Source organism: Anolis carolinensis, chromosome 2 (assembly GCF_035594765.1).
Source record: "Anolis carolinensis isolate JA03-04 chromosome 2, rAnoCar3.1.pri, whole genome shotgun sequence".
Lineage (NCBI taxonomy): Eukaryota > Metazoa > Chordata > Lepidosauria > Squamata > Dactyloidae > Anolis > Anolis carolinensis.
This window is the reverse complement of record NC_085842.1, coordinates 34,829,031-34,841,492: the sequence shown is the minus strand read 5'-3', so window position 1 is coordinate 34,841,492 and position 12,462 is coordinate 34,829,031. Positions and strand designations below refer to the sequence as shown.

The following is a 12,462-nucleotide window of genomic DNA, read 5'->3' as shown; positions in this document are numbered from 1 at the left end:
ATATTTTGGTGCTAAATTTGTAAATACAGTAATTACAACATAACATTACTGCGTATTGAACTACTTTTTCTGTCAAATTTGTTGTATAACATGATATTTTGGTGCTTAATTTGTAAAATCATAACCTAATTTGATGTTTAATAGGCTTTTCCTTAATCCCTCCTTATTATCCAAGATATTCACTTATCCAAGCTTCTGCCGGCCCGTTTAGCTTGGATAAGTAAGACTCTACTGTATCACTAAAATGAGATCTTTTTCCATTGGTATGTCAGTAAAGACATCAGTTAATAACAATATCTTTCATAGCTTGCTTTTAAATGTATCATACCAGTGCATCTATATTCTATAGCAAAGATGAGTAAAAGGTAGATCTGGATTGAGGCACAAAAGAAGACCTAGGGAACTACAGACCAGTCAACAAAGAATCATAGTTGGACGAGACCTTGTGGGCCATCCAGTCCAACCCCCTGCCAAGAAACAGGAAAACTGCATGCCTTCAATATTAGGAAAAAGATTGAAATAGATTATTAAGAGATTTGTTTGCAAGTCTCTCGATGACAATGTAGGCCTAAATATCCTAAAGGCACCAGGTTTTTGGTTAGTATGGGAAACTGCCAATGAATACCAAGTGCTATAGACTATATATCCCAGAAGGATGGAACTGACAAAAATGCTTTGTATTTCTTCACTGTCTCCTTCTTTGGTTATTTTTAAACAGAGGCTGGATGGCCCTCTTTTGGGGTTGCTTTGATTGTGTCCTCCTGCATGGCAGAATGAGGTTGGACTGGATGACCCTTGAGGTCTCTTCCAACTCTGATTCTATTGGCAAAACATTTATAGGGTGCCTACTTTAAATGTCACATGATCATGCATTCGTATGAGTAGGAATCACATCGTTACCGGGGCCCACTTTGATCGGGGTCCACTTTGACCAGGGACCACTCTCCAACATTAGTACCAAAAGGGTTATGAATCAGGTTTTGGTCAACTTTAGATTTGATTTGGTTATTTGGGGTGCAGATTCAGAAAACTGCATTGGATAGACCATATCAGCTCTAGTTTCTGATACAGAACATATGCCATCCAGTAGTTGCCATCTCCTCGCTCACAGAAAACCATATTTTATAATTTAGAAAACCATATTTAATAATAACATAAAATAAATAAACAAAGAGGAAGAAAGTTCACAGATTGAATTTTTGTTCAGGTTGAGAACCACTGCTCTACGCCCTGCAGAGTTTTGTGAAGCAATATTGGCAGCATTTTTGTAGAATGGCAATAAAATGTGAAATTTTAAAAGTCTTAAAAATCCAGCATATGTTTTCTATACAAGTATGAAGCTTCCATTTGACTTAGAAAATGCAAAACCCAATTTGCTTGTGCTGTGGGGGAACAGAGGATCTAAGTGCCCATTAGATGGCACCAGTGCACCACTGAATCAAAAATGCCTTTGGTCAAATAAGGCGCAAAAACTCGAATAGGAAAGAAGCCACTATGGAGGGCAATCAATAATGGAAGAAGGTAGCTTTGCAATTTTTGTCTTGTCATTTCATTAGTAGACAGACTGGTTGAGCCGTTCCCTCCTTGTCATTGCATAAGGCAGGAAACAGCCTCCCCCTCCTAGTCCTCCTGCTGAAATAACCACAGAATCAAATATCATGATAATTTTTATTTTATTTATCTTATTGATGGATGTTCTGGATGTTGGATTGGGAAGAGTGAAGGGAGGTATTTACAGGAAATGTCACTTTGGCCCAGACAACGGGCAAAAAAGGGGAGATGGTAAGAGCCTTGAATTTTACAGAGGACAGTCTGCTTGTTTGAAGGGCTTTCAGGGAAGATTTGTTGAAGAGCTGCCTCCTGTTTCAAGTCTGGCTTGAAGGAAAAAGGGCAATGAGAAGGGAGCCAAAGGGTCTTGAGGAAACTCATCAACTCTTAGCACCTGCACAACCAACCAAAAAGGCAGGCAGATCCTCTGGTTAAATCCGCCACTGCTTTGGTGAGACGATTCGTTTTCATTGTTGTAGCCGTTGTATGTCTTAAAGTTGTTTCCAATGTATAGCAAGATCTGTTCAGAGGGAGTTTGCCTGTGCCCTTCTTTGAGATTGAGAGTGTGACTTGCCCAAGGTCACCCAGTATCAAAGCAGGGATTTGAATCTTGGAGACTCATAGTTTAACGCTCAAACCACTACGCCATGTTGGCCCAAATTAAATTAAGCCTACATTTGCAAATATATGCACCGATAAACATCTGCAAATGTGTATTTCCTTTTAAAATATACCGATACTTCCATCTAACTCCATATCATTCCATTTTGCTTCTCACCCAAGATACAAACATGGCCAGTCTTTTTCTCTACTTAACATGAGATTCTAATTTTTCTGCTCAGGTTCATTTCATCTCACCAAAACCAGGAGGAGGGCAATGTGTGCTTCACAGCCAAGTCAGATTACTATACAGATCAACCCCCCACCCCTTTGCTACTGAAACATTGCCTGTAAACGAAGTCCCTTGCAATCTCACCAGTTGTGGTGATCTCTTAGCATTGAAATCCTAGATCAATGGTTCTCAACTTGTGGGTTCCCAGGTGTTTTGGCCTTCAACTTCCAGAAATCCCAGCCAGTTTACCAGCTGTTAGGATTTCTGGGAGTTGAAGGCTAAAACACCTGGGGGCCCACAGGTTGAGAACCACTGGCCTAGACCAAAGAGGCACCTTGAGAGTTCAGGTGCTGCTATATTCCCCAATCCTCTTACACAGATCATGAAATAGTTACTCTTTTTGGAATATAACTCAAATAATTCCCCCCAGTTAGTTAACTGGGGGGATTCTGGGAACTATAGTCCATTTACAAGTGTTTCCAAAATCTCTCGCAATTTGCCATCTTCTATCCTGTAGTTCCACAATAAGATTTGGGTTCTGAACCCTTTGCTTCCAAGATCAGTCAGAATCTGATGCACTGAGGTTATTTAGATGATAGATTCTTATCATGATAGAATCCATGTGTATATCTTGCCTCTTTCAAGTCTCCTGTCAACTTATGGCAACTCTACAAATTCCATAGGGATTCTGAGCCAAGGAAATATGATATTTGGCCAACTAAGGAGTCAATTTACCACACCTGAATTGCTAACTCGTTTTGCCTTTCGTCTCATCCGCCTACAGAGAGCCTAGGTATCATCAATAATACAAAAGTAGAACGTCCTGCATTGGTTTGGTGACTTGTTCTAAAAGGTGATTTAAATGGTATTTTAATTGATTTCTTTAAATAACTGTATAGGTTTAATTCTATTTAATAGTTACCTATTGCACTGATTTAATTGTATTGCTTTTTAAGTGTGATCTGCTTTGGGTTCCAGTGTGGGGGAGGGGTAAGCAGGTTATAAATAAATGTATCAATATTTACAGTATTTGGACTACAGCTCCCAGAATCCCTCAGGCAACCTGGGCATCAGCTGCCATTCTGGATAATTTGTAGTTTAGCGATGCACCAGAACTCTGGCAGAAACTCAAGACCTTTAAAATTACAACTCCCAGGATTCTGTAACATTGAGCCTTGGCAGTTATAGTAATGTCAAACTGCATTAGATCTACAGTGCAAAGGAACCCAATTTCATTTAAATTGGGAGAGGTCCTGTAACAACACAGGACAAATAGTACAGTTGGGAATCACAGCTTAATTCTTAGAGGCAAAGCCCAAGAAGGAATCTGGTAACTCACCCCAGTGACATTTTGGGGAAGAGGAAGGGTATGGAAATGAAGAGAATCCCAACCCTGGGATGTCTCCAGATAGAGTTGAACTACAACTCCTATCATCCCCAGCCAGCATGGTAAATGCTGCTATGGAGAATACAGGAAACTCGATGGCTGCTTTGATGAGCATCATCGAGGGGAATGGACTGCTGCTGGAAAACCTGCAATAAAACTAGCCACAAGCAATTCTTAAAAGATCAAACATAGCTGGAATTTTTAATACTGACTGTGCACCGCATACCCTTGATCTCTATCATCCTATCAAGGCTCATGAAAAATTGACAAGGCTAAGGCTCATCGCGGCGCAGGGAAACTAAGTGGTGAAACGTAGCTAAGAAATGATAAGTTGATCTAAGGTACTCTCCTTCTCCAAAAGGCACGAAACCTTCTGGTCTTTTTCCCCTCCTCCCTCTGCTTTTGTTACATAAATTAACTTCTGCTGACATTGTGAAATGAGGCTGCAGCCACAATCCCAAGCCACGTTTGTTTAAATATGCAGCCACATCAAGGACAACAACAAATATCAGGTTTGGAAGATTGGGAACCACAGCTCAGGTGTGGCAGAAAGCGAAAAAATATATTGCATGCATTTGAAATCAGGTAACAGGAGGGCAGCCTGAACAGTGGCAGCTATAAAAGCAGCCACTCAAGTCTGCAATGCAGAACCTGCGACATCCTGCAAAAGACTAGATGGATCAAAAGCAGGCTTATGAGCTGCCAATGCAAAAATCATTTGCCAGATAGGTCGATGATACTGAGAATTTTTTGAAGACAACTGGGAACCTTAAGGTATCTTGGGGTGCAACCTATATTGTAGAATTAAAGCAGTATGGCACTCACTTCAACTGCCTTGGCTCAATGCTATGGAATTATTGGAGGCAATAGTGTTCCAAGGTCTTTGGCATTTTCTTCCAAAGAGTGCTGGTGCCTCACCAGACAAAGTCCCCAGTGGTCCAATAGGTTAAACCCTTGTGCCAGCAGACTGCTGACTTGAAGGTTGGGTTGCTGACCTGAAGGTTGTCAGTTCAATTCCAACCCAGGGAGAGCGCAGATAAGTTCCCTCTGCCAGCTCCGTGCGGGGACATGAGAAAAGCCTCCCACAAGGATTAAAAAACATCAAAAACATCCAGGTGTCCACTGGGCAACGTCCTTGCAGACGGCCAATTCTCTCACTCCAGAAGCGACTTGCAGTTTCTTAAGTTGCTCCTGACATGTAAAAAAACTACAACTCCCAGGATCCCATAGGAATGAGCCATGGCAGTCAACCTGCGGCCAAACTGCATTAATTCTGCTGTGTAGATGCACTCCTCAAAGCTTTATAGCATTAGTAAGGAACTTATTTCAGCCTGTTAACCTAATTCAGTTTCAGAGAAATTTGGAAGGAGTCCATATTCTTAACTATGGGCAAGGTTGAAGGCCAATACTGCATCCCAAAATACCAGGATATTTCCATTTCAGGCTGTTGCTGCTAGAAACCGAATCCTCCAGAGAAGCATTTTAGCCTTTTATAATGGAAGAAAAGATTTATAAGAGCATAAAAACAATAAAACCTGGTGCTATTCTGGGAAATGGGGCAGTCCATCATGGTTCAAAAGTCCAAATTAAGTCCCACAGACTGAAATCCCTGACCCTGCCTTGAAGGAATGGGATGTAGATAAACATATTTCAATACCAGAGGCTATATTTGGATAATGATTCAAAACTTCTCAAAGAATGGGATGCAAGTGTAATTGATCAATCAGTGTTTGCTTCCCAAAATGTGCTTAGTGGTTTTGTGCGCACAGCTCAGTATCCTCAGCAAAAGCATTTCAAAAGCAATTTAGAAAACCCTCCTCTTGAGACCTTGAAACACTGCTGTCAAGACTGGATGCCAGTGAGCACCTTGGATGTTTTGCTTTTAAGTGGGGCAGGTATACAGTAGAACTGTTAACAACACCACACTAATAAGCAATCCTATCAACAGTTAATGATTATGATTATCGCATTTCTTCGATATCAACCCTAATTAATAATTGTTTCCATGTTCTAGTAAACATTTGATCCTTTTCATCCAGTTTCACTAGGTCTTGCACTCATAGAACGAAATATTCTTCCTCCCAAGGCTGTCAAGTTCAAAAACACTTTTTAATAACTCCAAGTAATTACAGACAGCCCCCAAGTTACGAATGAGATAGGTTTTGGAGGTCTGTTAAGTTGAATTTGTATGTAAGTTGGAGAAGGTACATTTTTAAAGTGTAATGCCAGCCATATATATATATTTATATGTATGTATGTGTGTGTGTTTAGGAGCTCCCGATGGCGTGGTGGGTTAAACCACTGAGCTGCTGAACTTGCTGACTGAAAGGTCTGCATTTCAAATTTGGGGAGTGGGGTGAGCTCCCACTGTCAGCCCCAGCTTCTGCCAGACCAGCAGTTTGAAAACATACAAATGTGAGTAGATTAATAGGTACCACTCTAGCAGGAAGGTAATCCATGCAGTCATGCTGGCCACATGATCTTGGAGGTGTCTACGGACAATGCCGGCTCTTCGGCTTAGAAATAGAAATGAGCACCAACCCCCATAGTTGGACACAACTAGGCTTAATGTCAGGGGAAAACCTTTATGTGTGTGTGTGTGCGTGCACGTACACACACACTTTAGATAGCCTAGGGAAGGGTCAACACCCTTGTGATGTCTGTGTCTCTGTTCAGAAGATTTCACCTCACTTTCTGTCTCTGTGATCATTGGATTTGAAAAATTTGGCTTGTTGTGGAAACAAGGATTGGTGATAAAGCTTCAGTAGAGGCACCTTTTCCCCTTGATAACTCTTTCAGAAGTGAATTTCCTTTCCTAGGGGCATATTTCTCTCACTTTCTGTTGTCTTACCCCTGTTCTTAATTAGGAGTCATTATTAAGTCAGATGTTTGTAACTTAGGGACTGCCTGTACTAAACATTTAAACCTCCCTCCTCCCCAAAAAGCCACCTCTGAGTGAGATCTGAGATTCGCTGCACCTTTGCATTGCACTGAAAGCAGAGCTGAGATCTCCCCAGGTGGGAAGCACATTCAGAAAGGCTTCGTGCCATGTGAAAATGATTCAGAGAAAGATCCATTGTGCTGTCATGTCACCCGTCTTTGTGGGAGATGGTTGGTATTTTGACAGCAGATCCTCACCATCCTTCCACACAATTTGACTGCCATCATTCACTTATAATGAGCAAGTCAAGTTCCTCCTGGAACATGGTTTGCTGCCGACAGGGCACAGCAGAATCAGCACCTGGTCCTCCGTGAAAGCAGCCCTGTCTTAATGCTGTGGTTGGTCCTCACTTCCAAAATAATTTCCCTACCCATCTCATTCTCTCCCGTCCCCACTAACTCTTTTGCCATAGTCCCCTCTCTGGCATATTTTTGCACTTGCGGTGAAAGAGCTGACAGGTGCCTTCCCACTCTCAGGAGGAGAGACTCTATAATTAAGAAGTGCCAAATGGGGAATCGTCTCCCACTTTGTATTTTTTTTTAAGAGCAAACAACACTCTTCTCACTATTAGGTAAGCTCCTCTTTTGACAAGCATCTACCTGAGCTCTGATGTCACATAATTAAAAACACAGCAACAGAGGTGTGTTTTTGTTTTGTTTTGTTTTTGGCAATGAACCATCATGCCTTCTTTCTGAAACATGGCCCGCTGTCACATTCTGCTACTCTTAATTTATTTATGGATTTCCCCTCCTCCCTTAACTGTCTCATGAGCAGCATTTCAAGCCGATAACAATTTTTTTCCCCCAGCGAAGATTAGAAAGGCAAAACATCAAGCTCAATCCTTACCCAGAATAAACGAAAACAGCCTTGCTCCCATTCAAATGCAAGGGTTTGGTACAAGGGAAGGGCTTTATAGTGTGTCTACCAGGGATAGCCGTCATAAAATGCCCTTGGAGGATATGTGAACCTTGACAAATCAGTGGGGCATCATAGGAAAATATGGGATGTGAGGTGTCTGATAATTGTTTCTGCTCCTACCTTCCAGTATAGTCACCCCTGGGAAATTATTAAACCAACCTATTATCACCCAAGACCTATCATGCTCTGCCAGGTAAAATCTGTGAATTCTGACTTTTATCTGGAGAGACAGCAGTTTACTCATGTGCTCTTTCCTTTGGGATCCCTTCTGTTTCCAACATATTTCACACTTAACTCTTTACCGCTCTCAACCTTGGCCGTATTACAATTGGTAGAATATTATATTATACCTATGGCTAGAAGCACAAGCTACACACAGAGGAGACCATCCTGCGATGGGTCTCCTACAAACTCTTGGCAGCAGGAATCCAGGCACTTTTTGTAGACTGCACCAGCTGCCTCCAAGTTGGGCTACTGTCATGTGCTTTACACAGGGCTGCCTTTGAAGACAGTTTGGTAGCTTCAGTTGGTGCACAATCCAGGCACACAGTTTTTTGACAGGAGCCAGAGAACATGTAACAAGGCTTTTGTTCCAGTTGTTCGATGGTTAACTGTTAAGAGCATAGATCAGGTTATGCTAATAAGATTTTGTCCACATGAATTTGGAAGCTCGGTTTGCAAGCCCACCAATAAAATTGGCTAAACTGGTGAGCACCAGAAATGAGGCTTTTTTGGTGCTGCCCCCAGCACGGATGGAAGTTGCTACTAAATTTATTTATACTTGGCCCATTTAGCAGCAATCATTCAAGAAAACCTTGAAGATCCTTCACAGGAGTCATTCCTTCAAAAGCTAATAGCAGCAATTTTTCTCTTTGAGTTACACTTATCAGATAGGTCAAATTATAGCTTGCATCATTTACTTTGTGAGACATCTTATAAATACTTGTGATAAATAAATATTCCTTTACTTCAGCTTTATATCTGATATATAGTTTTGTAAAAACACCAATGTTGGTGTTCAGTGTGGATAAATGATGCACATTTGGGATGAGTGGGTAGATAAAAGACCTATTTTGGATGGATGTCTATGTATCTCTATGTTTACAGTAAGAATTCCTTTATCTTTGGGGAATACGTTCCTGGCCAGACTGCAGTTACACGAAACCAAGAATATGACTGAATACTATTGATTTATCTCAACTTTGAACCCAACATGCACAGAGTTGTGTTGGAGGAACTAGAAATCCCTTTTGCTTGGCCCTCCAATACAACTCTACAGAAACCTACAGAGGAAATATACTATAAAATTGTCAGGAAGACCTAGCAAATTCCCAAAGAGATCATTTGTCCCTGGACATGGGTAGGTGAAACCTTGGATATGGATCCATGTCGAGCACTGTTCCAAAGATAGGTTTTAGTGAGCTCAGAGCAAGGAAATTGCAATGAACTACCATTTACTCATTAGGACAATCCCTCCAGCGATTGACACCCAGAGTCTGAAAGCAACTGCTACGGACAAATAACAAGTTACTTGTAGTTTTCAACAAATGAAGCATGATTGCACCACACTGTAATTGCAACGTGCAACTACAAGTAACTACTTGCTTCTAAGATATAGTTGGCAACACTGGTGGAGGGGGGGGGGGAGTGAAATGCAAAATTAGATCGTACCCCTGATGGCCAGAGATTGTTTGCTTGTTCTTCTGCTTTTAAAGTGCCATGTACAGTGACGGTGCGATATAAATATATAAAGGAATAAATTTTATATTAGCTGGCCTCTCTGGAAATCCTTGCAAAATGGTCTCATGACCCTCTGGACCTTGGGTGCCCCTCCATCCTGCTGGAGTTTGGGTAACTGGACACAGCCCAGTTTCCTTGGTCTGAGCATAAAGAACCAGGAAAGGTCCACCCAACTGGAGGGCCAACTCACACTCCAGAACCTCTATTCCATATCACCTCTCTTGTTCTCCAAAATGAAAGGGTTGCCTCGGAGTCTCCCCTGGACATGTCTACCCTTGGAAAGATGGGGCTCTGTTTAGGAGTCTCCTTAGAGTGGCCCATTTCCCTCTCCATCCTTCTTTCCTGCAGCTGAGGACATCTGGTACTGTAGTGAACCTTCAAAACAAGACAAAAGGTGGTTCCCTGCATTGATGACGGAAGAGACAGAATAGTGTCTGCCACGTCAGTTTCTTTTGTTGGGAGAAACTCGTATGAATATGGAAGATGGATTGAGGAGCAGAGCCTACTATAAGCCATTTGAGGGTAATGCCTATCTGTCTAGGGAAGACGTAAATTCTAAGAACCCGTCCTACTTTTTGCAAGGTTGGGAGATGGCCGAGAGCCCAACACACTGGACCTAAAACAGTACACAGTTTGCCTATTCTAAAGGGGCTCTGAAGATAAAAGCATGGCATGGCAACGGAGCTGAGAGCAGTGTGAGGTCCAAGCTGATTCTAACTATTCATAACTCCATCCTACCACACACAAATGGCCCTTCCAAGGCCGCCTTCTGCTTCCCTCAGTAACCAGAGTAATTTATCCCTCTTGTATTTAACCAGCAATAGAGGCAGCTTGTGTGTGGATTTATTAGGCCTCTGTGAGTGTGCCTCTGTGTCAACTCACTTGTGGAGTATTATATGGACTGCAGCCATACATGGAGGGAATGTACCCGAGTGGGATCTCTAGTGTAACTCTTGGCACTATATAAATATGGCGTAGTAACATTAGTAATAGTGGTAATACTCAAGGGACTCATGTGTTGTGGTGAATTGGTCAATACCACGAAGGCCTAATTCTTCATCAGAACGTTAGACTGTTTCCCCAATGGGCATGGGGAGAGACTATAGTGATGGGTCAATATTGCCGTCCCATGTACAAGGGGAACAGTTGAGGTTTCAGTGAGGTGTTGGTGGCTGCCCCTCTCATCTGACATGACCTTACTTAACCCTCCCTCCCTGACTTCTCCCTTTAGTGGCATCAATCTGAGGAGCTAGCACCATTTTGTGTAGTTTCTGGTGACCTCAAGAGGAGGGCACCGTGCCTTCCTTCAATGATGGGTTGGGGGGCATTCAGTGTTTGGCACCCACTGCTCACCAGCCTGGGTGAGGCAGTGGTCTCATAGTACACCCACCCAAGCTCTCCTGGTAGCCATTTCTGAAGACTAAGCATTGACACCTCACTCCTTAGTGGCCTCGGTGAGACAATGCTCAGCCCCATCGCTACCCCGTGGCCTGCCTTTGCAGGTTTTGCGTGGCGGCTCCACCCAGGAGTTGTGGATGACTGTGCCGCCTGGCGCAGGGTCCACCTGCAACGCCGACACCACCCGCTTCTTCAGCTTGCTGCGGAGGACATTGCGCAACTTCTGGCGGGTGAAGGCATAGAGGAGCGGGTGGAAGATGGTGGTGCCATAGGCCATGGCTAGGAAGCAGATACGTAGCTTGCCCAGCAAGGGGCTGGGCCCGAGGCACAGGATGAGCAGATTGGCGATGGACAAGGGTGCCCAGCACAACAGGAAGGTGGAGATGATGAGCAGGGACATGCGGAAAACCCGCCGCTGGCGCTCCCTCCGGTCCCGGTGGCGCTTGACCGCCCGCCGCAGCGCAATGATGACAGAGACGGAGGCTTGTACTCCCATGGGGGGTGGGGCGGGGAGCGCGGGTATGGGTTGGGACCGCCGCTTGGCTTCCGCTCCACTGCTCACCATGATGGTGCCAGGCTCGGCTGATTTCCGCCGCTTCCTCTTCTTGGTCTTGCGGCGCTGGCTGCGCTTGAAGGTACTGCCGATGCTGATGTTGAGAGCCTGTAAGATCTTCGCGTAAGTGACCAGCATGACAGCCACAGCGGCAAAGAAAGTAGGGATTTGGATAGCCAGGTGATAAGAGGTGCCTAGCTCGGCGTGGAATTCCTCTGGGCCCACGCAGAGCACCGTGCGGTTCTGCCAAGTGCTGGCATGGCCAAATTCGCCCTCGAGAAAGGGTATGAAGAAAACAGCCAGGGACAGGACCCAGACACCGGCCAGGAGTAAGATGGCACGGGCTGGGGTCAGCACACGCTGGGCCGGGCGCACAGAGATGTCATAACGGTCCAGGCTGATCACCAACACATTAGTGGCCGTGGCTACGCTGCTGAAGGTGATGCAAGCTTCATGGAAGCAGCAGAGTAGGGTGGTGGCACGGTCTGGTGGCACCAAGACCACCACCATGGTGAGTGGTGCACAGACCACACAGATGAGCACGTCCAACACGTGCAAGTTCATAGTCACCATGTTGCTGACAGAGTCGACGAGGCCAGCCTGGAGGCAATACAGCACTAGTACAGTCAGGTTGCTGCTCACTCCCAACACAACCTCCAACATCAGGAAGCCTGTCAGTGAGACCTGGAAGCCCAATGGATAGGGCAGGGTCCAGCTGGGGTCTGGAGTTACCCCGTCCGTCGTCTCCAGGATGGTGTCAAACATGGGACTCTCCATGGCTGAAGTGAGGGCCAGGGAGGTTTGGGCATAGTCCTCAGACTTGCCTGAGGAATTGCGGGCAGTCATTCACCTGCAGAGAGAGAGAGAGAGAAAGACTCCAATATCAGTATGAAAACAACCTTTGTAATGACTCCAATTGCCCAGGACAGAATTTGCAGCAGGGGCTATGGAGCTAAGGCTTGGGAGCAACCTATTCTTATGGAATGAACATCTTCACATCACCAAGCCCAGGGGTAAGCAAAAAGCATCCTTTATCCCATACTATACCCTAATTTTTTTAGTAGCTTTAAAAACCTGGCTTTTCCAGTATGCCTTCAATAATTGACTACAATGACAGTTCCCCCGCCCCCCCCCCACATTGACAA

The 12,462-nt window shown here is 44.2% G+C and overlaps 1 protein-coding gene across 1 annotated transcript in view; it reads right to left on the bottom strand.

Moving 5' to 3' along the window:
* Nucleotides 1-1,656: 1,656 nt before the first annotated feature.
* The window catches only part of LOC100562276 (G-protein coupled receptor 22), a 110,291-nt gene continuing 99,485 nt past the window's right edge, over nt 1,657-12,462 (bottom strand). The window contains exon 2 of the mRNA XM_008105448.3: nt 1,657-12,167. Coding sequence (XP_008103655.1) covers nt 10,802-12,163 — 1,362 coding nt within the window. The 5' untranslated portion in view covers nt 12,164-12,167 and the 3' untranslated portion in view covers nt 1,657-10,801. The remainder of the gene's footprint in view (nt 12,168-12,462) is intronic.